Source organism: Carcharhinus amblyrhynchos, chromosome 15 (assembly GCF_965287045.1).
Source record: "Carcharhinus amblyrhynchos chromosome 15, sCarAmb.v2.hapA, whole genome shotgun sequence".
NCBI lineage: Eukaryota > Metazoa > Chordata > Chondrichthyes > Carcharhiniformes > Carcharhinidae > Carcharhinus > Carcharhinus amblyrhynchos.
This window is the reverse complement of record NC_137338.1, coordinates 16,575,193-16,602,718: the sequence shown is the minus strand read 5'-3', so window position 1 is coordinate 16,602,718 and position 27,526 is coordinate 16,575,193. Positions and strand designations below refer to the sequence as shown.

The 27,526-nt window shown below is 40.7% G+C and overlaps 1 protein-coding gene across 2 annotated transcripts in view; it reads right to left on the bottom strand.

Moving 5' to 3' along the window:
• The window catches only part of LOC145353104 (suppressor of tumorigenicity 14 protein homolog), a 122,022-nt gene that overhangs the window by 16,751 nt on the left and 77,745 nt on the right, over positions 1-27,526 (bottom strand). For both annotated transcript variants that reach the window (XM_080203468.1, XM_080203469.1), the window contains 5 exons: positions 25,882-25,986; positions 19,318-19,425; positions 18,013-18,129; positions 16,128-16,244; positions 11,886-12,069 (listed from right to left, as the gene is read on the bottom strand). In XM_080203468.1, the coding sequence (XP_080059594.1) occupies positions 11,886-12,069; positions 16,128-16,244; positions 18,013-18,129; positions 19,318-19,425; positions 25,882-25,986 (631 nt within the window). The remainder of the gene's footprint in view (positions 1-11,885; positions 12,070-16,127; positions 16,245-18,012; positions 18,130-19,317; positions 19,426-25,881; positions 25,987-27,526) is intronic.

The following is a 27,526-nucleotide window of genomic DNA, read 5'->3' as shown; positions in this document are numbered from 1 at the left end:
TCAGACACATGTGAATCTGTGTGAAGCCAGTAAGGTCATTTTGCAGTTCAGGGTTCCGCACGGTAGGAAAGATGTTTAAACAACACAGAGGGCACTGAGCAAATTCATTAAGATGCCGATTGGCACGAGGAAATACTGATACAGATAGACTTGAGCATTTGGGGTGATAGGTTTGTATGCGTTGAATTAATAGAATCATTTAAAATTATGAAGAAATGGGATAGAATACTGCATACATATGTACATACAAACAGTGGAACAAGCAAATTAAGAGGAGGAGTAGACCACTCGGCCCCTTGAACATACTCTGCCATTCAACAAGATCATGGCTGATCTGCTTATAACTTCATTCCCACATTCCTGCCTACCCCCAATAATGTTTCACCCCCTTGTTAATCTACCTCGGTCTTAAAGATATGCAAAGACTCTGCTTCTGCTGCCTTTCGAGGAAGAGAGTTCCAGATTCTTGCAATCCCCTGAGAGAAAATAAATTCTTCATCTCTATCTTGACCCCTTATTTTGAGAAATTGACCCCTATTTCTAAATTCACTGACAAAAGGAAACATCCTCTCCACATCTTCCTATCAGTATCCCTAAGGAGCATAAAAGGTTTCTACTCGAGTCATATTTAATCTCATGTAAAGGTCGATCCTGACTTTCCAAGAATAGTCCACTCTGGCTCAGCTCACTCCTCCATTCTACATTCAGCATAACACAGCAGTGGCCAGAATTTGTAGCAGGACTTTTTCTAATCTTTCTGCATCAGTGCAAGATCACAAGAGACAAATCTGCCCACTGAAATATAGAGGAACTTAAGTACAAGTTTTATTTCTCATTGAATTGATGGAAATGAGATTAGAACAAACTGCAAAATCAGCATGCACCAGCCCAAGACATAGCAAAGTAAGTCCCTCAAAAACGTTACCTGTGTAAAAGTTAATCCCTTAATTTTTTGCCAAAAAGCTTTTTCAAAAATTTGATTTTTGCACAATTATATATGTTGGTTAAAAATTTGAAGGGCCTAGAACAAGGGGGCATTTATAAAACTAAATGTAAAAGATTTAGAGCAGTGAGTAGTAAAACTGGCTGGGCAAAGGGAAGCATGGCTATTGTTCATATGAAGGATAAATGCCAACATAGATTGATTGGGTTGAATTAAATTATAAAATGGAAATATGGCAGTTTAATTCTATGTAACATTTAGAAATTAAATGGATTAATCTGAGACTATTCAAGCATAAATCGTTACCATGATATTTTGGGATTTAAAGGACTTATTAGCTTTAAATCTCATCCTCTTAAAAAGTACATAAATTGATGAACATAAATTAATCCCATTAGCATTGAAAACAAATTAAGACTAAAGGTCACCATTAGACAAAATTTATTGGATTAGCTTTGCTAATCCACTCATTTTTCAACAACTGCACAAAAAATATTTCTTATTTTGGTCCTGAATGAGCCAAATTTTCCGTCTGCTGAAACGTCAGTGAAAATGAAACCACCTTCTTCGGCTTCCATCAGTGAGGCTGGCCACCCCCTATCAATCTCCTGTGACTGCTATACTCAGTTATAGAATCATAAAAAAACTACAGCACAAACAGGCCCTTTGGCCCACAAGTTGCACCGATCTTATCTCTACCTACTAGGCTTACCTACACCCCTCAATCCTATTAAGTCCCATGTACTCATCCAGAAGTCTCTTTAAAGACCCTATCGAATTTGCCTCCACCACCACCGACGGCAGCCGATTCCACTCACCCACTACCCTCTGAGTGAAAAACTTACCCCTGACATCTCCTCTGTACCTACTCCCCAGCATCTTAAACCTGTGTCCTCTTGTGGCAGCCATTTCAGCCCTGGAGAAAAGCCTCTGAAAGTCCACCTGATCAATACTTCTCATCATCTTATACACCTCTATCAGGTCCCCTCTCATCCTTTGTCTCTCTAAGGAGAAAAGATCGAGCTCTCTCAACCTATCCTCATCAGGCATGCCACCCAATCCAGGTAAATCGTTGTAAATCTCCTCTGCACCCTTTCAATGGCTTCCACATCCTTCCTGTAATGAGGCGACCAGAACTGAGCACAGTACTCCAAGTGGGGTCTGACCAGGGTCTTATACAGCTGCAGCATTATCTCCCGACTCCTAAACTCAATTCCTCGATTGATGAAAGCCAGTACACCATACACCTTCTTAACCACATCCTCTACCAGCGAAGCCAATTTGAGAGTCCTATGAACCCGGACACCAAGATCCTTCTGATCATCCACACTGCTAAGAGTCTTACCCTTAATATTATATTCCTTCATCCCATTTGACCTGCCATAATGTACCACTACACATTTAACCGGGTTGAAGTCCATCTGCCACTTCTCTGGCCAGTCTTGCATCCTATCTATGTCACGCTGCAACTTCTGGCATCCCTCCAAACTATCCACAATACCTCCGACCTTCGTGTCATTGGTAAACTTACCAAACCATCCCTCCACTTCCTCATCCAGGTCATTTATAAAGATCACAAATAGCAAGGGTCCCAGAACAGATCCCTGGGGCACTCCACTGGTGACCAAAACCTCCATGCAGAAAAAGATCCATCTACAATCACTCTCTGCCTTCTGCGGGCAAGCCAGTTCTGGATCCACAAAGCAACATCCCCTTGGATCCCATGCCCCCTCACTTTCTGAATAAGCCTTGCATGAGGGACCTTATCGAATGCCTTGCTGAAGTCCATATAAACCACATCCACCGCTCTTCCTTCGTCAATGTGTTTAGTCACATTTTCAAAAAACGCAACCAGGCTCGTAAGACATGATCTGCCTTTAACAAAGCCGTGCGTCAAGGAGTATGTGGCATTGGGGTTCTTCTTCACTCAATCCCTGCTTCACTCAAACCTCTTGCCAAAACATCTACCTCAGTAATTTTACTTGCTTGTTTTCCCTCTCCTAATTTCTTTCCTTCTGTTACTGAAAATCTGGTCTATAATCTTTAGCAGTACAGGAACCTAGCATATAAAAGTTTGTGTGGGTAAGAGTACAGTACCACCCACAGAGTGATATATCAGAACACATGAATAACCCACATCTAGGGAAGAGCATAGTGTTAAACTGAACATGGAGATTGATCCTAGCTTGGAGCTTTCCTGTACCTATGTATATAGTTTCAAGTGGTTAATAAGTACTTACTGTTGAAGTACTAAGGCTATGACTACCTTAATAAGACTAAACCCATTAGGCCCAATACCTTACAACATGTTGGCAGCAAATAGAACAACTCAAAATCTCACAGAGACTGCAGAAGAAAATTAAAATCTTGAAAAACTGAAGATAGATAAAGAAAAAGTCAAAGAAGCATTCTGACCTTAAGAAAAGCTTGAGAGACAAAGGTGCAGAAGGAGATCATCAGAGAAAGTTTTGGAAGAAAGGCTTGGAAGTTGAAGGCAGAAATTGTACTTCTCACTGCAGCAGGAAACTTCACTGAGGTCCACCTTTAACATCCAAAGTGTGCAGATTCAGCAGACCTAGCAGAGGTGAGCTAAAGATTTAAAATTCTGAGATAACACAAGTCCCAAAAAAGTTAAATACTACAGTGACCAGAAGTTGGTGTTTAAATTGTAATCTGAGAAACTTGATTTCCAAACCAATGCTTGAACATGTGGGCAGTGCGCGTTCCAAACAAATGAAAAAATATTAATTAATTAAAAATTAATTGTGACTGAATAGGAAGTTTAAAACCCCAGGAAACACCGGGATTTCATACTTCGAAGATGCAAGATTATTGCACTGAAGCCTGGAAAACACTAAACTGGTCGGTCCAGGCAACCATTGTTGAAAAACTTTAAACATCGAGACTGTGAACCCCATTAGTACGGGGGCTGCTAAAGCTGGTAAGCATGGGAAAACCATTGTAGTATATGGTGGCACCATCTTGGATTTTCAGAAGCCTCATAAAACTGAATCTGCAGTTTAAAAGTTTTAACCAGAAATCCACTCTTCCAGATCAATTTGGACATATCCAAGGGTTCTGATAAATCATAAAATTGGGGACTCTGGAGAAAGAGATTCCTTAGATACATGACAGAAGCTGAACAAGTTAACACACTGTTTTATTCGAGCTTGACAAATTATTTGCAAAATCTGATGAAGTTATAAAATCATTTGACTCTTCTTTTAAACTCAGAAGTAACAATATCGTTGGAAGGGTTAACGGCTCTCTCAGTGATCAGCTGTCCAGAATGGCTGAGGTTTGCAAATAAAGTGATCTGAAATTTGAGCTAATCAGGGATTGAATAGAGTGGAGATTGACACCCTCCCAACCATGCTTCTCGCAAAGGAAGATCTAACGCTTGAGAAAAACATCCAGATTGTCAGATGATCTGAAATCCATTTGCAGCACAGATCCACATTAAGCAGAGAAAGCAAACAGTGGTGCAAAGTAAACCCCACTGACCAGTTAGTGAATCAGCACAGAAACAGGGAATTCCAGGCCAAGGGAAGCAATACCTTGCCAGTGCTATGGAACAAGGTGTCCCTACAGGCATGATCAGGGTCTGGCAATTTCAGCCCAGATCCCAAAAGGATTCATGAGGTTGAGACAGCATACCAAGAGGACACACACCCATGCTTCTTGGGTGAAGTCGACAATTCTGGATTTTTGTTCCTGAATGGAAACACCTCAGTTAATGGCCATCTCACAAACTTTAAATTGGACATGGAAACCAGTTTTACAGCCTAGCGGACAAAGAACCATGACTGTGAACCACTTTCTTCAAACAAGAGACAGACCACTTTACAAGGCAGAGGAATCAAACTTCTGTTAAAGTATGGCAGCAAACGAACCTTTCAGCTGATTTACATCATCTATAACCAATGTTTTTCTCTCTTGAGCAGAGATGTCTCTGTAGCCCTGAATCTCTTCAAAACAGTAGAGGATGTCAAGAGAGCCATGGTGGTAAATTATATAGAACTGCAAGTTTCAGAGAGCTTCAACAAGAAAGATACTCTCGATTAGGACTTCAGTTTTGGACTATCTTCTTTCTTTGCAGAAGGTCCTCATTGGTCAGATCACCCAACTACTCAGATGGTTACTGTTTTGGTTTAAAATGCAATCAGTTCTACATGTCCTGTCTGACTTTCTGTAGTCAGGTCATTTCTGGCATGAGGCACTAAGCTGCCATCTTAAAATCAGAGTTTAATGAGGATGTCTGTGCGAAGACACTGGGATCGTACCAAAAAAATTCTAAGTCCCAAACAAGTGTGAAAATGGGAGAAATTGTGCCTTTTTTTGGGAAACTTAAACATTGACTCTTACCTGACTTTGTCAAAAAAACTTACTAAACTTGGAATCTGCCAGCAAGAGTGAGGGCAGGGTGTAAATCACCTGAAAGCCAGCAGATAGCAGCAGATGTGATTTTAAATATTGAGATCAGCTTCATGCCCTTTTCAGGGTGAGGTTGATCTCGCCATAGATCCAGACCCTTTAAGATTGCAAGAGACAATAAATTGGGTACAAATACCAAAGGGCTCTCACGCAATCTTACCAGCTTGCCTCGCCATTCGGTTTTTGCAATCTTTAACATGAATGTTACCATGGCACCTCAAGTTGATGACAGTTAAGAAAGAAACCAGCAATGAGAAGAGCCTGAACCTGTGACCACAACACTATTTGGAGAGGTAAACCCTAACACCACAGAGCCATTGCTTCAATCTGCAGCCAGAATAACAGTGCCATGAATGATATTGGAACAAAGCAGCAGCCACCCATTGACGAAAGTACACCACACAGGCAAACACAACAGTGAACTTACTGTCAAGTCATACCCTTACAATAGGAACAGCCATCTTACATTCCAACGTGTGTCATGGTGGGCCTCATGAAGGAAGATATGAGAAAAAAAAGACAAACCCAGATTTTGTCCACTTGTGAAGAGCGAAATAAACCAGCTGCCATCTATTACTTCAATTGGGGAATTGATGAGGAGTGATTTAATGCAAAAGGGAAAAACAGGATGAAAAGGCACCCAGATGCCAGAACAACCTCAAATTCAACAGAGTTTATCTACAGCAACAGAGACTACCACTCTCTGGCATTTGTGAGAACAAGCTATAAAAGGACTGTAATATCTCCTGACTGCCTGAACTTATGAGGCTACATTTTATGTGCCCTGCTTTGGGCAGTGGGGCATGAAAAATAGGGTAGGTTAGGATTATCCCTGAGCTCTTCCCCACAATTACATCTGGGATAAGCAGGCGCTGGAATTGGCAGCCATTTCACCATATTAAAATAATGAGGTTTGTTACCAAGCCAACTAAAACAGTTAATAGAGCCAAGTCTAGATGATCCTTCATCAGAAAAATGTTGGCTCTATTCTCTCGCCACAGTTGCTGTCAGATGAGATTTTCCAGCATTTTCTCTTTTTGTTTCAGATTCCGGCATCCGCAGTATTTTGCTTTTTTATTGTTGCCAAGCCAGTTGATCCTGCTAGCACACTGCCTAGGCCATAAAACATTTTGTATAATGAGTCAGGTAGGAGCGTACAGTCCAATTTTTTTTCTTAATGTTCTTCAAAGGGCTGGAAAAGTCAGTTCAATTTTCAGGGATTGCTTTTGATTGATTTGTGGTTGGCCTTCCTAGGATAGAACAGCTTCTTTCCTACCGGTCCGCAGCCTTAAACCCCATCCTCACCCTCCTGCACAAGAACTCAGGCGTACCCCACTCTGGAATCTGTGGGCCTTCTTCTTCCTTCTCTTGCAATTCCAGCAGCAGTAACTGATGCACTCTGGGCATTCATGTGACCGATGTCTGATTAGTGTTGGACACAGCCATGTATTAAAAGCAAGCATGGAGGCAGCTCCTAGTGTGGATATTTACTGCACCTGTACAGATATAGTTTCTAGTGGCTAATAAATACTTACTGTTGAACTAGCTGAGATGGATACCTTAAAGAAGATCCACCAAACTACGCCCAATACCATACCACACTTTCCTCACATCAGTGCTTTATTTCTCCAATATCTATCAGTCTTCCTCATGTTTTAACTCATCTAACAGGCCACACATAGTTCACATCCTTATCCACTCCTATTATTCCTATTATTTCCAAGCTTCATACGTTTGACATGCACCAGCATGATTTTTAAAAGTTGCAGGTCAGTATATGGTCTTCACTGCAGCTCATTTTAGTGATCATCCCTGCCTTAGATCACTCTTTCAACATGACCATCTTGGTCCCTTTGCTCCACCAATGATGGTCGATCACTGAACCATTGTAGTCTGAACTTTATTCATTTCCCTCCACTTTGCCACATCTCTCCCTATTTTCAATCCTCTCATTAAAAATCCTTTCTAACTGTTCCTTCAGTTCTCCAGCAAATCCTCTTAATTTCTCAGTTTATAGTGGTTATTCTGTGCCTAATAGCATCTATTTCGGTTCACAAAGATTTTAAAAATGAATACTTTTTGCATTACATTTCCAACTAAATAAAGTTATTTTCACCCCTTCTAAAATAAACAATTATATTTCTGTATGTGTAAAGACTTTTTTTCACTAGAACAGAAGATAACTTAGTAGGCAGAAGTTAAGTAACTGGAAAAAGATCACAAAATGGGTGTAGAATGACAATTCAGTCCCAATGGATCACAGTTCAGTGATGGAACTCCAGAAGGGTTTGACACAGACTGACAAAGCTTATTTTTACTGGAGTTTCATTGTAAAGCACACAACACTCTAAGTTTTTCCTGTAATCTATTAGGGCATTGGCTGATCTGGAAAGAATTTTTGGGTAAAGTTTGTGAAAATATCATCGCAATGCTTGAATTTAATTTTAAAACACATTAGGTGGCATGTGGTGGGGTATGGGGTGAATTTTCACTGTACTTCTAATTTGTAACATCTTTCTGAAACTTCCATTATATAAGCTATAGAGGCTGAAGCTTATCATTAAATTTAATAGAAAACACTGTGGCTGTGATGTGCATTGAAGCAACTAATTAAGACATTGCCTCTGATTTCACCACATCCCCTTAATGAGTGAATTGTTCAAAAAGTGACAACTTCTTTCATTATGTTCATTGTGAGAATCAACACAATGTTGAAGATTCCAAAGAACAAACTACCACTTTTTTTTTAGTGTTGATATGATACACGTCCAAAACATCTGTTCAATGTTCTGACATAAGGGTGTTGGCTTCCATTCAGCAAAGACATTCAAATCTAGTGTAATTGAGTGACAAAAATATAACTTTATAAAATTTTATATCAAGGACCTTTCAAAACTTCAGAATATCCCAAAGCTCATTCCAGATAAAGTACTTCAGACATGAGGTCAACAGATGTAGGAAATAAAAGCTAACTATGATCTGGATGAGGGTATAGAAGGATGGATTAGTAAATTTGCTGATGACACCAAAGTCGGAGGAGTGGTAGATAGTGAAGAGGGGTATCATAGTTTACAGAGAGACTTGGACAAGTTGCAGAGCTGGGCCGAGAGGTGGAGGATGGAGTTTAATGCGGAAAAGTGTGAGGTAATTCACTTTGGCAGGAATGACAGATGTGTAGAGTATAGGGCTAACGGTAGGACTCTGAATAGTGTTGACGAACAGAGGGATCTAGGTGTATATGTGCATAGATCCCTGAAAGTTGGAAATCAAGTCGATAAGGTTGTTAGGAAGGCATACGGTGTCTTGGCGTTTATTGCTAGGGGGATTGAATTTAGGAGCCGCAACGTCATGTTGCAACTGTACAAAACTCTGGTGCGACCGCACTTGGAGTATTGTGTACAGTTCTGGTCCCCACATTATAGGAAGGATGTGGAGGCATTGGAGAGGGTGCAGAGGAGGTTTACCAGGATGTTGCCTGGTATGGAGGGAAGGTCCTATGAGGAGAGACTGAGGGATTTGGGGTTGTTTTCGTTGGAAAGAAGGCGGCTAAGAGGAGACCTTACTGAAACATACAAGATGATTAGAAGTATAGATAGGGTGGACAGTGATAGCCTTTTTCCTCGGATGGAGAAAGCTAGCACGAGGGGACATAGCTTTAAATTAAGGGATGGTAGTTATAGGACGGATGTCAGAGGTAGGTTCTTTACCCAGAGGGTGGTGGGGGAATGGAATGCCCTGCCTGCTGCAGTTGTAGATGCGCCTAGTTTGGGGGCGTTTAAGAGGTCTGTGGATAGGTTTATGGATGGAAAGGGATTGGTTTAAGATAGAGGGTCATTGCTTTTCTCTTAATTGGTCGGCGCAACATCGTGGGCCGAAGGGCCTGTTCTGCGCTGTAATGTTCTATGTTCTATGTTCTATAACTATGAGTAAATGCCATTATAGTTTATCTTCATCTATTTCTGATTTGATAACTTCTTCCCTGCCCTCTTATAGAACATAGAACACTACAGCACAAACAGGCCCTTCGGCCCACAAGTTGCGCCGATCACATCAACACCTACCAATCCATAGACCTATCTATAACCCCCAATCCCACTAAATCCCATATACTCATCCAGAAGTCTTTTAAAAGACCCCAGCGAGTTTGCCTCCACCACCACTGACGGCAGCCGATTCCATTCACTCACCACCCTCTGAGTGAAAAACTTACCCCTAACATCACTTCTGTACTTGCCTCCCCACACCTTAAATCTGTGTCCTCTCGTAGCGACCATTTCAACCCGGGGAAATAGCCTCTGAGAATCCACCCTATCTATTCCTCTCAACATTTTATAAACCTCCATCAGGTCGCCTCTCAACCTTCGTCTCTCCAGGGAGAAGAGTCCCAGCTCCCTCAACCTATCTTCATAAGGCATGCCTCCCAATCCAGGCAACATCCTTGTAAATCTCCTCTGTACCCTTTCAATAGCTTCTACGTCCTTCCTATAGTGAGGCGACCAGAACTGCGCACAGTACTCCAAGTGAGGCCTGACAAGGGTCTTATAAAGTTGCAGCATTACCTCCCGACTCCTAAACTCAATCCCTCGATTAATGAAGGCCAGTACACCATACGCCTTCTTGACCACATCCTCCACCTGCGAGGCCGATTTAAGAGTCCTGTGGACCCGGACCCCAAGATCCTTCCGCTCTTCAACACTACTAAGACTCCTGCCCTTGATAGTGTACTCGTTCATCCCATTGGTCCTGCCAAAATGGACGACTACACATTTATCCGCGTTGAAGTCCATCTGCCACTTCTCCGCCCAGTCCTGCGTCCTATTTATGTCCTGCTGCAACTTCTGACATCCTTCCAGACCATCCACAACACCACCGACCTTCGTGTCATCGGCGAACTTACTAACCCATCCCTCCACTTCCTCATCTAGGTCATTTATGAAAATGACAAACAGCAAGGGTCCTAGAACAGATCCCTGGGGCACTCCACTGGTGACTGACCTCCATGCAGAAAAAGCCCCAACCACAACCACTCTCTGCCTTCTGCAGGCAAGCCAGTTCTGGATCCACAAGGCCAAAGCCCCTTGGATCCCATGCCCTCTCACCTTCTCAAGAAGTCTTGCATGGGGGACTTTATCAAACGCCTTGCTGAAGTCCATGTACACCACGTCCACTGCACTTCCTTCGTCAATGTGTTCAGTCACATTTTCGAAGAACTCAACTAGGCTCGTAAGGCACGACCTGCCCTTGACAAAACCATGTTGACTATTTCTGATCATGCCAAACCTCTCCAAATGCTCGTAAATCTTGTCCCTCAGAACCCTCTCCATCAACTTACCAACCACTGAGGTCAGACTCACTGGTCGGTAATTTCCCGGGCTATCTCTGTTCCCTTTCTTGAAAATAGGAACCACATCCGCAATCCTCCAATCTTCCGGAACCTCTCCCGTCTCCATTGACGATGCAAAGATCATCGCCAGGGGCTCTGCAATCACCTCCCTCATGTGCCAGGTTATTGGATTAGATCCATTGTAGAATCCTTAGAGTGCAGAAGGAGGCCACATGTGGTTACGGGCATAGAATACATGTATTTACCTCACTAATCCCCCTAACTCACACATACTGGGACACTAATGGACAATTTAGCATGGCCAATCCACATAATTTGCACATCTTTGGACTGTGGGAGGAAACCAAAGCACCCGGAAGGAAATGCATGCAGACACAGAGAAAATGTGCTAACTCCACTCAAACAGTCACCCAAGGCTGAATTTAACCCAGGTCTCTGGTGTTGTGAGGCAGCAGTACTAACCACTGTACCGCTGCACTGCCCACATATCATTTCAGCTATGTTTGATATGCTTGCTCTTTATGATGTTCAAGAGTAGTGGTTAGGTCTTAACGTTTGTAAAAGACAGAGTGAAACTCTCCAGCACTCTTAAACCAAAAGAAAATACTTTGTATGGTAAACCTGAATGGCTGCCAATCACTATTTCCTTCACCATTTCACAAGAATATGCCCAATCTGTGAAAGATGATGCCAAGATCTTGGTGCTGTTATTAATTACTACATGCTAACATAATTAATGTAAAGCTCCTGGAGCACCCCGTTCTTTGCCAGAACCATTTCTGATGCATTCTAATGTAGGAAGTGGCAGATGTGAGACCCTGCCCTCTTTCCTCTCATTTGACAATCAGGCCACACTCCTTTTACTCAGTGAAAGAGTAAAACTGAGAAACAGGGTCATAGAGCTTGGCAGAGCTGAACAAATCAATACAACATGTGGAAGTTGTCTTTAAAAAAATATATTTTGCAATAAGGATACAAGCTTACAGCAAAATTGACAAAACTGTGCTTTTGATTAAGAGGTGTTGTTAATTTTATACACAAATTTTGGAAACAAATTAAAAAATCTTTTTAGTTTTAAACAACTGAAACATAACTTTCTAAACTGTGGTCTAAGTCTTTTTAAAGACTGTTTCTTTTTCTGGTGATATCTAGATTGTCACTTACTTGTAGGGATGAACATCCTGGAAGCAATGTGAGACAGTTAGAAGCCACCAATTACTTATCAACGTTGCAGCACAAGTATGGCCTATGGAATCAAAGTGGAGGCTGACTTGCCAGGGCCACTCACCAAACTCCGTATCATCACCATTGACGATTCGACTTTTAAGGAAGGGTCGGTTTCCACAGTCTGTGTAAAAAAGAAGCTCTTTGTTGTATGAAGTTACATTAACTGTTCCAAAACTATAAACATGATCAGATGGAAGCATTTTTGTGATTCTATCGTACAATTGTTTGTTTTCTGCTGGACGTCCTGAACTGCACACAGTCTGACCAAAATAAAATTACTCTAAAAAGCTGGTTATTTCCACGCAGTCAACCCAGCTTACAGTGAAATCTTGACGAGTTGAGTCCCATGGGATTCCCCAACAAATGTGTGTTAAGAGGAACTTTGTGATAGCCGAGGGAGCATCATTCCCACATGAAAGAATCTCAGTGTAACCCAATAAATATGATATATGATAAAAACAACAGATTCAAATGTTAAATGAAAATAAACAAAGTAGTAAATGTAGGGAAAATTCTTTATTCAATTTTTTTTGCAACTTATAATGGTGTTTGGCCTTATAAAAGGCCAGAGCTTCAACTTGGAAAATGTCAGGAGTTAGCTCTGGAAAATCTCTGTGATCTTTTTCTGCTAAGATGTTGTCTTCAGACTTGCACGCTACAGTCCATCATGTCATTAAAGCAATCAACCATTCTCACCCTCTTCTTTGCCTGGAAGAAACACCTGCTATTGGACTTCCAAGATGTTCGACTTATGTTTCATAATAAGAACATGCTTAAGGTTGGAACCTCCACTCCTTTGCAATGTCTGCTTTCGACTTTTACATCACGGTTTTCCACACACCATTCAATTCACCTTTTCTCCAATTGACAACACTTGTAACTGTCTCACAGGTTTAGCCATACTTGCAAGCTTTACAGGCATTTATTTCCTAGAATTAAGGACTACATCAATATTGTTGAAAAGGAGCTTGGAATAATTTGAAACATTGCTTCATTAGACACAGGTGTCAAGTTGTAGTGAAGAATGTTATTGCATAAAAGAATGATCTCTATAATGCCTAAAGTGAAGATAATGTGACTTTTGTATCATATACACATTTTATCAAAAAAAGAGGCACAGCCACAGCAGAAATCTACAAATATCTGCTATGGCACCACATTTAAAAATAACAATATTGATCAGTCAAAATAAATCCAGTGATTTCCTTGTGTAAGCTACTCGAAAGCGTCGCCCCATTGCAATTAAAGCACCCTTTGTATATTACAGGAATGCCACAATCAGAATGAAATTGAGTGTAGAATGGGAAAGCATATTGCTGGTATGGGATCCACTCAGATTAACTGAAAAAGAACTGAATGCTGGTTTCTCCCTTATCCTTGTAACCTGGAATTTGATCAAGATCACAGCTCTCTTGTGAGTGCTGAATGCACTCTTGAGATAATCCCTTGAGATAATTTCAATCCAATTCTTTGTAAATGCCACAATGTAAAAAGTATATTTTACAACTGCATAAAAATGTTTACTTGAATTTTTCAGTGGTCAAAATTAAATGTTCACAGTTCTGTAGGTAGAAATGTAAGTAATGTAAGTGCTGAATATATGATCTAGAATGCACACAAAGAACATACTTTAGTGGATCTCCCTTCACATTGTACTGGAGAAGTCAGATGGCTTGATGCTTGTACAATGATAGGCAATTATAGCACGTGTGTCATACAATTAATAATTAAACTGCTAAAGTGGACCTGTATCTTTTAAGTTCACAAAGGTGATTACCTATAAAGGTGGAGCATAATTTTCAATGGGCACTTGCCCATTTTAAGCTATAATTATTGGTGTTGGGATTGTCACGATTGTGTTATGGCTTCCCCCCACCTAGTTTTCTCCACACATGTTTCCTCAATCACTTTGGTTTGGTCCTTGATGTACATAAAGCTCCTTACTGGAGTACAAATTCATAAAATTGATACATCTACATGTCAATATATTTCCTTGGAAATTAAATGGTTCCATGAATATGGGTTATCATTCTACAGTGCCATTAATTGGAGGGTGTACTGTATTGCCTCACTCTGCCTCATACCATGGAGGAAGCCTAGCAAGAAAACTGAACATTTTCTCACTGAAAGATGCAAAATCTACCAGACCGTCTCTATTCTACCACTCTTGTGCATTTCCCTGTGGCTAGTTAAGTGACTTTGGCTGACAGCAGGTTGTCAGTTCTCTCTTTCAATCGTGCAGCTGCATAATCTGGATGGAGAATCTGCAATGAGACAAAAAAGGCTACATCTTCTCTTCAGAGGATAACATACTTGCACCAGATAAATTTCAGAAACTTTTCTGAACAAGGGTAACTTAGAGTCAGTGTCAAAAAGCTACTCTCCTAATGCACATCTTAGAAACATAGCAAATTCTTGCTTTTGTTCCAAGATGCAGATTGGCCTACATAGAAGCTGCAAACAGAATGATCATTGTGCATTCTGTAACAACGAAACTCATAAGATGACTGAAAACCCAAACATGGCCTTCTCAGCCAAGTCATTCCTTGTATCTCAGTCCTTTTTGCAGGTGATTCATACAGTAATGAGGGAAAAAGATACTGATTGTAAATGATAACCCCAATAAACCAATCAACTATCTCAAGGGATTAATTGGTTCCCAAGAGCAAGTTATCTCTGACCCCACCAACCTTTGCTTTTTTTTAAAATTTATTTTTTCAAGGGATGTGGGCATGGCTGGCTAGGCAAGTATTTATTGCCCATCCTAATTGCCCTTGAGAAGGTGATGGTGAGCTGCCTTCTTGGACCATTGCAGTCTCGATGGTGTCTACATACACACTACACTTTCAAGAGGGGAATTCCAGGATTTTACCCAATGACAGTGAAGGAAGATTGATAAGTTCCCAAGTCAGGTTGTTGTGCGGCTTGGAGAGGAACTTGCAGGAGGTGGTGTTCCCATGTGTCTGCTGTCCTTGTTCTTCTATGTGGTAGAGGTCATGGGTTTGGAAGGTGGTATCTACGGAGCCTTGGTGAATTGCTACAGTGCGTTTTGAAGACAGTACACACTGCTTGCCACTGCGTATTTATGGTGGAGGCACTGAATGTTTAAGGTGGTGAATGGTGTGCCAATCAAGCAGGTTGCTTGCTCTCTCTGTTGTCAAACATCCTGAGTTTTATCGAAGCTGCACACATTCAGACAAGTGGAGAGTATTCCACTACACTCTTACTTGTGCCTTGTAGATGGGAGACAGGTTTTGATGAGTTAGGAGGTGAATTACTTGCTACAAAATTCCCCATTTTCATATCTGTGACATCAGAGTGGGTATTCATTTCCCTTAAAATATGTTTCCTGTTCCTCTCCAGGCTGGTTCTTGATGGCTTCTTTCCCACCCAAGGTAATAGTGTCTCCTCCTGGTGTCCATCTCAGTAACCAGAACATTGAGTATGGAGTTAATAAATCAGTGAGCTCTCTCCCTTGCCTGCTGCAACATCCTTCCAATGTTTGAAAATTATTTTCCAACAGCCATGATATCCTATGCGCTGTCTCCCTTTGACAGACAGAGAGTCTTTAAGAAGAACATAACAGTGTCACAGAGGCCACAGGTAGCATGAAGAACAATTGAGCAACATATGAACTGCTCAGTCCAAAGTAACTATTGATCAAACAAGATAGGTAGATAATAACCTGCCCAGCTTGATATGAAAAGTAAGGGAAGATGACCAATCACAGTCCCTGCCCACAAAAATCAGGCAGCCCAGTTATAGCCCATGTTGTCTTACTAATACAGAAGTGAAAAATTAACAGATTAGAGAAACAGCAACAACAGTAATGAAAAGTAATATATAGATTCATCTTGCTTCTTTAGTATTAGAAATCGATGAGGGAGAATGTTATGAAAAGGGGTGATTTCCTTGCTGTTGAAATGCTGTTGAAGGTCTAACTATGCCAAGTAGAAGGATTGAGAAAATATTTTTTACCTGATTAATATTCAGCATACTATGTGAAACTGTTAATGTAATTTTTACAATGAAGAGCTTATTTTTAATGCAAACATAAAATAATTCCTGGCTTCAAATAACCATGTAATCATTGTACTTCTTCCTTTCTATTATCTATAATCACCAAACAAAAAGTACTAGGTCAGGTCAAAAGTTGCTTGGCCCTTCTCTTCTACTTACCACAATGATTTTCATCACTTCGATCTAAACAATCGATCACACCGTCACATTCTGCATTGGGTTTGGCAATGCATTTTTCATCGGCACACATGTAGGTGATGGAAGTGCATCTGATGTCTAACAAATATAAAGGCAGAGAAACCAGGGTTTATAACATGATGGTTTGAAGATAATGAATGGTAATAGTGAAATTCAAACTAACAAATTTACTACCAATATATATAACCACATTTGTTGGAACTGTTAGCTGATAAATGGTTAATGGGGTCACATTCCTCTGACTGCTTTATTAGCAGCAGTCATAGCTCATTTAAATTGATTAAGGTGTCTACAAAATAACGGGCAAAGGAATATCTGGGAGTATATTGTGGGGTCATCTGATATTGCCATTTCTGTGAATAAGAAAAAGGTTTACATTTATATAGCACTTTGCATGACCACTGAACATCACATGATATTTTAAGTCATAGAGTTATAGAGTTAAAGGCATGGAAACAGGCCTTTTCGCCCAACTTGTCCATGTCGCCCCTTTTTTTTAAACCCCTAAGCTAGTCCCAATTGCCCGCATTTGGCCCATATCCCTCTGTACACATCTTACCCATGTAACTGTCTAAACTCTTTTTAAAATACAAAATTATACTCGCCTCTACTACTACCTCTAGCAGCTCGTTCCAGGCACTCACCACTCCTTGTGTGAAAAAATTGCCCCTCTGGACCCTTTTGTATCTCTCCCCTCTCACCTTAAACCTATGTCCACTCATTTTAAACTCCCCTACATTTTGGAAAGGATATTGACTATAGATATCAAGCTGATCTGTGCCCCTCATTATTTTATAGACCTCTATAAGATCACCCTCAGCCTTCTATGCTCCAGAGACAAAAATGTCCCAGTCTATCCAGTCTCTCCTTATAACTCCAACCATTAAGTCCCGGTAACATCCTAGTAAATCTTTGCTGCACTCTTTCTAGTTTAATAATATCCTCAACAAGACATCCCAACTCCTGCACTTAATGCTCTGACCAACGAAACCAAGCATGCAAAATGTCCCCCCCACCACTCTGTCCACCCGTGACTCCACCCTCAACGAGCCACGAACCTGCACCCCCAGATCTCCCCACTCTGCAACTCTCCCCAACGCCCTTCATCTACTCCATCTAATACATCAACTTAACAAAACATGGTTTGATTTGATTTATTATTGTCACATGTATTGGGATAAAGTGAAAAGTATTGTTTCTTGTGCACTACACAGATAAAACATACCATTCATAGAGAAATGTGATCACTGTTATCGGAACCATGGCAGCCAATTTGCGTACAGCAAGCTCCCATAAACAAGAATGTTATAATGATCAAATCATCTATTTTTCTGATGTTGATTGAGGGATAAATATTGACCAGGACAGTGGAGGTAAGTTCCCTTGCTCTTCTTCGAATAGTTTGATGCATCTTCTATACCCAACTGGGAGGGCCTTGATTTAACATTTATTCAAAAGATGACACCTGATAGTGCAGCCGTACAGCCTTGAGTTTTATGCTCATAGGACTGGAACCTGTCTGGACTGCTCCCTCTGAGCCACAGCTGACAGACTAAGATTTTTGTAGCATTATCCACACTACAGTCTTCCATTTTGGATCATAAATAAACCTTTTCCACAGACAAAATGAAAAGCAAGTGAGTGTTTCTCCAATTTATCATATTTTTTATATGAACACAACATTTTGGTTTTTAAAAAAGGAGCTTTGTTATTGATGGTCCTCTGTTACGTACAGGGCCGATGTAATTTTTACCAACAAGGGCTTTTAAAAGGACAATGTTTGAAAATTAAATGCCAGATCATGTACTGAAAGTGACAATCGGGAGACAAAGCAGATTACACCTACTTGTTCTGTCGCAGTTGATCTCATCACTGCCATCAGAGCAGTCAGTAATTCCATTACATATGGTATTAATGGACAAACAAATACTTCTCTGGCAGCTAAAGTATCCAGAAGGGCAATCTGAAATGGGGCAGAAAAAATGTAATAATTTCCTATGAGATACTCTGAATTAAGCTGAAGATATTGCAATGTGCTTTGCATGATTATCACATTGAGTTTCAAGGATAACATCTCAGGTTGAATCCATTTTCATAGACAAATATTGATCACTTGGTTTTGCAAAATTCAGTCCAGGTTAATGAAGTGATGTGCTTCACTGTCATACTGGCTTACAAAAATTGAAGTAGAAATGAGTTACTTCCACTCTTGTCCCGCCTCTCCTTCCGCATATTGGTCTCGCTGATGTCTCAGTGGGTCACTGGTGAGATGCTGGATTTTATGGACAAGTATCCACTTGTGAGGTATTGAAACAAGCAAAAGTAGAACCTCCCAGTACAATCACTGCCTTGCTTGGAAAATTTGACTGCAATTAGAGCTTTCCCAAGCAAGGGAGATTGAAAAAATGTCAATCACTGTTGCTCCCCCTCATTATTACCTAATAATTCATGCTGGAAAATCAAATGGACACCTGTTGAGAAATAGGTAGAGTTGAGAATGGCAAACCAACCACCCCGTCCTACCTCCCCCCCCCCCCCACACATACACACACACACACACAATGTAATCTTCAATAGATTAATAATACTCATCCAAAGATGTGCAGGTTAGGTGGATTGGCCATACTAAATTGCCCCTTAGTGTCAAAAGATGGGTAAACTAGGTGGATTACCCATGGCAAATGCACAGGATTACAGGGATAGGGCAAAGGGGGGGAGATGCTCTTTTGGAGGGTCAGTACAGACTTGATGGACTGAATGGCTTCTTTCTGCACTGTAGGGATTCTATGATTCTATGATTTAGGCTTGCACATGAAGAGTGAAAAGGGTGGACTTGATTCCCAATTTTAGAATTGTGCTGGGAGGTACAATCCAGGGGAAGAAGATAAGCTTGGGAAAATGAAGAGAAACACTCATGCTCCTCATGGCCCATGAGCAATGCAGATAATATGTTTACTAACCCCTCAAAGTTCTCCTCATTTTCCTTGAGCTGAAGCTCACACAAGATATCAGCAAATTGCATTGAGTAAATTACTATATTCATACTTGAGTAAATGACTTCCAAAGAAAATGTTTGAGATAATGTTGGCAAAGCTGTCTATCACCAATTTCATGCTATAGATTTCCCATAATCAAAAAGCAAATTTCTTACCACAGTTGGATTCATCACTCATATCTTCACAGTCATCAACTCCATCACAGACCCAGACCATGGGCTTACACATATTGTTATGGCACTTAAACTGGTCTGATGTGCACACTAGAAATGGGTCAAACAAAGATAGATGAAAAAGAGTTAAATGAGGATTGGGTGAATGTTTTACTTTGTTACAAAACTTAGGCTGCATATACTGGGGGGGTGGGGAGAGGAAGGGCGGTTGGATTGGCTAGCGACTCTGGCAGCTCCGACAACATCAAAAGCACCTACTGGGCACTGCTGGGACTGCAACTAGTTCCAAGAAGAAGATACAATGGATCCTAAAGCAACGTAATTATGGGGTATACTACAAGGAGGATTCAGTCAATTTAATGAAGGGGAGTGTAATAGGGGTAATGGGTTTTGGTGAGGTGGCACTAGGAAGAAAATAGAGTACTGTCTTAGGTTGGGCTAGCCCTGCTACACAAAGAGCACCCTCGCTACAAAGATAGTAGTACATCCTCTTCCATCCCTCCCTTTCTATTTTACAAATGGTTTGCTCACTGCTGTAGAACTGCCCATATTAACCAAATTTTACAGGGACAGCATATTATCTAGGTCAAATGGCTGCTAAACAAGCTCATTTGATTATTTATTTAAATATGACAGGAAGGTTGCTGACTTCCACACCCACCCACTACTGTGATATGGGGATGAGTGGGAAGATGGTGGGATTGGCACCTGCCCTATTTTTACATTATCCCTCCCCGCTAGAAACACGCCCGGCCCTTAGATTTTTTACAACTAAATCCTATGATGCAGAAACGAAGACAGTTTAATTGTAACTCATTATCCAGATATTGTGCTATCCTGCCAGCCATGTGTACAAGATGTGATTTCTTGATTTCAACCCAGAATTAAATGAACCAAATTGAGCTTCTTTCAAAAATAAAGACAAAAAATGTACTTAGAATTTCAGAAGGAATACAACAAGGGAACTTAGGATCACGCAGTAAGAAAAATTGGCAGCACTGGTGGAAAATTGGTAAATAGAACAGAATTAAGATAAATCTCAGCCATTTAGAATGGGCACAGTAAGAAGTCTCATAACACCAGGTTAAAGTCCAACAGATTTATTTGGTATCACGAACCTGATGAAGGAACAGTGCTCTGAAATCTCGTGATACTAAATAAACCTGTTGGGCTTTAACCTGGTGTTGTGAAACTTCTTACTGTGTCCATCCCTGTCCAACGCTGGCATCTCCACATTCAGAATGGGAAATAATCAAAAATGTTATTTTCAAGAGTTAATGCAGTTTTTTTTCTGGCTATTCACTCGTACATTGAACGCCTTGAAATTTGTGAATGATTCCAAATTAGGGGCTTGGAAAATGACAAGAAAGATGCAAATGACTTCTGGAAGTCTCAGACAGGTTAGTAGCCTAGACAGAAAGGTGGAAGATGCAATTTATTTGGATAGTGTTGGATAAAACATTTTGGGAAAAAAAATGAGAAATGCATTCAAGTGTATGGATATGCTTACACACAAGTCTCAGAGGTAGATAACAACACTTTGTATTCATATAGCATCTTTAATGTAGTAAAACATCACATGATGCTTCATAGGACATTAACCAACAAAATATGAAATTGAGCCACATAAGAATCCATCGGGACAGAGAGCCAAAAGTTTAGCCATAGAGGTAGGTTTTAATGAACATCATAATGGAGAAGGGGGAGATGGAGACGAGGAGAAGTTTAGGGAAGGAATTACAGAATTAAGTGTCTGCGCACTGAAAACACGCTGCAAATGGTGTGACAATAAAAATCAGAGATGCTCACATGGACAGAATCAGACGAATGCAGAGAATGTAGGATTCTAGGGCAGCAGGAGGTCACAGACTAAGGCGGGGTGAGACCAAGGAGAGATTCATAAACAAGGATAAGAATTTTAAAATAGTTATTTGGTCCTACAGAATTTGAGAATTGCTTGAAAGAAAAGATATGTTGAAGCTTTTCATCTTACACTCATCAGGACACTTTGCAAGAATTGTTGTTTTATGCTTGCACCAGCATTCTTGTGAACTGTGCTGACGGTGAATGCAAGATGAAAAACTTTAACATGTCTCTTTTCTCAGCTATTTTAAAATATTGATGGTGTTTGAACAGGAACCAATGTAAGGCAGCAAGCACATAGGTGATAATGAACAGAACTTGATGTGAGTGCACAGTGGCATAGTGGTTAGCACTGCTGCCTTATAGCGCGAGGGACTCAGATTGAATTCCCAGTTTGAGTCACTGTCTGTGTGGAGTTTGCACAATCTCCCCATGTCTGCATGAATTTCCTCTGAGTGCTCTGATTCCCTCCCACAGTCCAAAGATATGCAGGTTAGGTGAATTGGCCATGCTAAATTCTCCCTCAGGCACCGGAGTGTGGCAACTAAGGGATTTTCACAGTAACTTCATTGCAGTGTGAATGTAAGCCTTACTTGTAGCTATTAAATAAACTTTAAATTTTAAATAAACTTTATATGGCAGGGTAATGTTGGATTAACTCAAGATTATGGGAAGATAGAAGATGAGAAGCCAACCAGAAGTTGGAATACTTCATAGACAATAAGGCATGGTTGAAGATTTCAGCAGCAGATATAGGACGGCACAGTGGCATGGTAGATAACATGCTGCCTCACAATGCCAGGTACCGGGTTCAATTCCGGCCTCAGGTCACTGTTTGTGTCTAGTTTGCACATTCTTCCTGTGTTTGTGTGGTTTTTCTCTGGGTGCTCCAGTTTCTTTCCACAGTCCAAGGATGTGTGGATTAAGCTGAGTGGCCATGCTGAATTGCCCCTAGTGTCAGGGGATTAGCAGGGCAAATATGTGAGATGGGAATAGTGCCTGGATGGGATTTTGGTCGTTGCAGACTCGATGGGCTGAATGGCCTCCTTCTGCACTGTAGGGATCCTGTGATTCTATAAGCTAAGACAGGAGTGCAATCGGGTGATGCTAGAGAAGTGGAAGTAGGCAGTCTTGGTGATGGAACAGATATGCGGTCGGAAGCTGATCTCAAGGTCATAGGTTCGAGCAGTCTCATGCGGATGACAGGGAAAAGTAATGCACTTGTCAAGACAGTTGTTCAGCCACTGTCCCAGTGGTATGCAGAGGTTTAGGTGTCTTATTTTAGAAAATGCATCAATGCCATAGAAAATATGGATTCACTAGAATAATGCCAGGGCTGGGAAACTATAAGGCGTGATAAAATATACTGAGATTATTTCTACTGAACTAGTAATAGCAGTTTTAAAATTATGAAAGAGTTTTCATGCAGTTATATGGGGCATCAGTGAAAATTGTCATGGTGTGATAAGAGAAATCAGGAGAAATTTCTTTACTTGGAGGATTGTTGGGGCATAGATTAATTTTGTCAACAGGAGCAGAGACCATAGCATTTTAAGGGAACGTTCAGATGAATACTTGTCAGGGAAAAGACAGGATTCTGAAGAGACAGAGTGGAAGCATAGAATTATTTTGACTGCAGGTTCACCGCCAATCTATCTTGCACTTCAAAGTTGTCCTTGACTCCCTTGTGCCAGGTTTCCCAAGATCTGGGAACCCTGACTAGCAGGGTAAAACCTATATACGCACATTAAATCATGAGACTGCTAGCCTCAATAAATTATTGAAATAGGCAACACTCCTCTTAGAGTGTCTTGGCTCTCTGCCCTAGTCTTACCACCTTTAAACCCAGAAAAGACTGGGTTGGAGCTTTTTAAAAAAAAATTACATCTCTTTTCATACCAATACTATAAAACTATAAGGAGATAGGCTTGGATTGTTTTCTTTAGAGCAAAGGTGGTTGAGGGGGAACATGATTGAGGTGGATAAGATTGTGCGGGGTATGGACAATGTGAGTAGGGAGCAGCTGTTCCCCTTGTTAAGGGATCAATCATGAGGGGATATAATTTGAGGGTGAGGGGCAGGAGATTCAGAGGGGATGTGAAGATGGTGGGAATCTGGCATGCACTAGGGAAGGTAGTGGAAGCCGGAAACCTTACAGCTTTTAAAAAATATTTGAATGAGCACTTGAAGTATCATAATATTCAAGGATATGAAATAAATGCAGGAAAATGGGATTAGCATGCCTTTGATGGCAGTTATTGTTGGGATGTGGATGTGCCAGCGTTGGACTGGGGTAAACACAGTAAAAAGTCTGACAACACCAGGTTTTAGTCCAACTGATTTATTTGATAGTAAACTCACAAGCTTTCGAGGGGACTCCCTCTTCGTCAGAGAGGGAGTCCCCTCAAAAGCTTGCGAGTTTACTATCAAATAAATCGGTTGGACTAAAACCTGGTGTTGTCAGACTTTTTACAGTTATTATCGGTGTAGACTTGAAGGGCCAAAGAGCCTTTTCAGCCCTGTTTGACTCTATGACTAACCCATTCATTATGTGGAGATGCCGGCGTTGGACTGGGGTAAACACAGTAAGAAATCTCACAACACCAGGTTAAAGCCCAACAAGTTTATTTGATGGTCAACCCATCAGCTTTTGGGGTTTGCCCCTGCATCAAGTGAGTGAAGTCACCTGACGAAGGGGCAAACCCCGAAAGCTAGTGGGTTACTATTAAATAAACTTGTTGGACTTTAACCTGGTATTGTGAGACTTGTTACTGTGTTTAACCCATTCATTGTCAGGTTGAAAATTCATCCCAATGTTTATATGGTTTTACATTTTTCAGATTTGATATTTTTAAGTAATACATAAATGTCAATTTACAGAACATGGAAAAACTAATAACCAGTTTCATATAGGTAAACAACTCAAAATTTTAACGTTGAATTTCTTCTTCCCTGTCTGCTACTAACCTGTCCAAATTTCTTAACTCAGTCTGATCTGGAGCCTTATAGTTTCTTTAACCATTTCCTCTCCATTTTTCTCTACCACCGCAACTCAACCCAGCTCCTCCTCACTCAATAATAAGAGCTGAAGAGGTCAGCTCAGTGCCACATATTCCACTTGATTTTCTTTCTGCACTTGTGATGCATAAGGTGGACAAAGCACATGCTTACACCTGTTTCCGTGGCCAGTTTTTTTCTGGAACTGGTGGCTAACCTGTCACCAGAGAGCACTACTCCACACCAAGCAACTTGACAAACAAGTTGTTTGACTACATTATAAATGCACATGTCAATGGCTGTCAAGTCAAATCTGGGGACCTGAACCCAAAACTTCTAACTCGGAGGCAGTGGTGTTATCGACTATGCCACAAAACCTGCCATATGAAATGCTTTCACATAGTTTCTTCTCATTGCGATCTGAATGCACATGAATTGAAGGAAAATGCTCCCTCTTCACATTCACCAGGCAGTCTCACTCCTTTCTCTGTATTGCAAAGACGGTGCCCAGATAGCCCCTTATTATTGCGAAAGCTGCAACTGGATGTCCCCCCAAACCTACACAATGTAAATGCAGCCAGGAATCCTGAAATCTCCTGCTGCCATCGTAAACTCTTTTTCCATTCTGCTACTTCTATAGCATACAGCTGTCAGCTATTGGGGAACAGCTGGATTAATTTAAAAATAATACTCACTCATATGTACATTATAATTGCTAAAGCAAGTTCCTACCATGATCCCCATTGTAAACCAACAGATGATGCTCCCCGCTTCTGCCTGGACAGTTACTAAGAAGTTAACGCTCCCGAGTTCTTCACACATTCACATGTGGCCAGAAGAACTTGGCTGTCATGCATTATGGAGTCACCTTGGCACAATACAGGAAGTGTAAATCCCATCCTTATGTTTACCATACAAAGCTGAAAGGCAGTTAAAAACCTTAAAGTCATGGATTGGTATAACTTTTCTCCCCCTGATTCAAGATGCTACCCACCATTTCTGGCTGATTTTTCCCAGTCACTATTCAATACTTTCTTCCACAATTCAGCCCAAAGCACTACTTGAGGAACCAAAAACATAGCAGAACTGCATCAGCAAATGATGACTCATGGGGAGCATCTCAAAACAGCTGAAGTATGATACAAAACAGGATTTGTCAGCATCCATAGTAACCATAGTTTTCACTTAACTTTCAGATTTAATGATAAATGTCTTAAATACATTGAAACATATAATTCAATTCTGTTCATAAATATATATTTATGTTTTAATCCTTATGCTGTAAATGTGTGCAATTACAGTCACTGGTTGAAACCAAATGTTGGTACATGCTAGCACCAATACACTTGGTAAGCATTATTTGAAACATGTGGAGGAAAGAATGACTTTTGATTTGGACTTTACAGTCAATTAATAAACACAAATTTGAATAATTATTGATGATGCACAGCTGTAAAGCATAATCTCCTACGAAGAAACAAAAGTGACTTGTCTTTGTCAATTGGTGTGGTCAATCAATTAATTTCGTGAATAATTGTGCAACAGAATCTAATGGTTACTTTGGAATTTTTTTTGTTACTTTGATTGCAATTAGGATTCTTCAGGAATCCATTCCTCTGTGTATTTAAGCTGCAACTCCATCTAACACAAGCAAAGCTGTTTGCCAGTATTTTCTCTTTTACTTACCACAGTTTTCCTCGTCACTTTTATCTTTGCAATGAAACCAACCATCGCATTTGTTGCTCAGGAGCTCACATTTTCCATCTCCGCATATATGCATTCCTTGGCATTCTGTAACACAATTGTTATATTAAGTGAACAAAGGTAAGGGCCACTATACACATATTTTTCCTGCTCTTACTGCCCATGTGTTGTTGGCTGGATCCCAATGAAAAGGCAGTTGTACAACCTTTACCTAGTACTTTACCACTGCCTCTTCGAAACCAGTCATCACAAGGTGTCTACACATTACGTCTGTTATTCTTATTCTTTCATGTGTTGTGGGCGTCGCTGGCTAGGCCAGAATTTTTATTGCTCATCCCTAATTGCCCTTGAGAAGATAGCAGTGAGTTGCTTTCTTGAACTGCTGCCGTCCACAGTGCTGTTTGGGAGGGTATTCCAGGATTTTGATACCCTGGTTTCTCCTTCTGAACAAACAATAGGCCAGCTGAGATTATTGAGAAATTAATCACACTCAACCAGTCAACAGTGCAAGATTGGCAATAAACAAGAAAGGAATGGATGGCAATGGCAGGGATAAGGGCAGAAGCTGGAAAAAATTGGGATGGGGACGGATGAAGAATGCCAGCATGACCTGGGAACGGAGAAAACTGTGCGGCTCAAGTGGGAGCAAATAGGGTTGAATCTTCCCCATCCTGTGGTGGTGAGCTTGAAGATGAAGAGGGCCAAAGGCAGACAGCCAGTTATGGACTAAAGTAAGCCCAATTTTGTGGCCATGGTAACTTTTCTGTTGTCAGTAGGACAATTCTTCCCCAATCCCCCAATTCTTCAGCTGTGCATAGGAACCACCATGAAAGTCATGGGAAAATCCTGCCTGAAATGTATAACATCATAAATATGGTATGTAGTTTATTTGTTGTTAGTGCGAGTAAATGTAACTTACTTTAAGTATATGCAATGATGAATGTAAGAATAGAAATCTATAAAGAATTTTTTTTTATTCATTCATGGGAGTTGCTGGCTGGCCAACATTTATTGCCCATCCCTAGTTGCTGTTATTCAGAGGGCAGTGGCTCTGGAGTCAATTGTAGGCCAGACCAGGTAAGGACAGTGGATTACCTTCCCTAAAGGACATTAGTGAACCAGATGGGTTTTTCTGATAATCAACAATGGTTTCATGGCCATCAATATATTCTTAATTCCAGATATTTTTATTTTATTCAATTCAAATTCCACCATCTGCCATGGCAGGATTCAAATCCGGATCCCCAGAACATTAACTAAGTTTCTGGATTAATAGTCTAGTGATAATACCACAAGGCCATCACCCTCCCCCCGCCAACTAAATTGCACCATTACATGAGTTTTGGAGAGGATCTTCTAAACGAAAGAACTAAATTCAAATGTGTTCTAACAGAGGAACATTTTTGGTAATATTACGTAATATTTTAGAGGCTGGCAAAGGGAAGAAAATGCAAATTAATTTCATCCCTTTTTAAAATAGCTTTTGGTACTGGTAATAAAACCCCTGACCTAACAAAGTGAACTGAACAATTTTGCTTGTCTACCAAAATTTTTGGCATAGGAGCTGCGAAAACACTGGGAAAATGGTGGTATGAATCCAAATTATACCATTTCGGGGGGGTCTCTG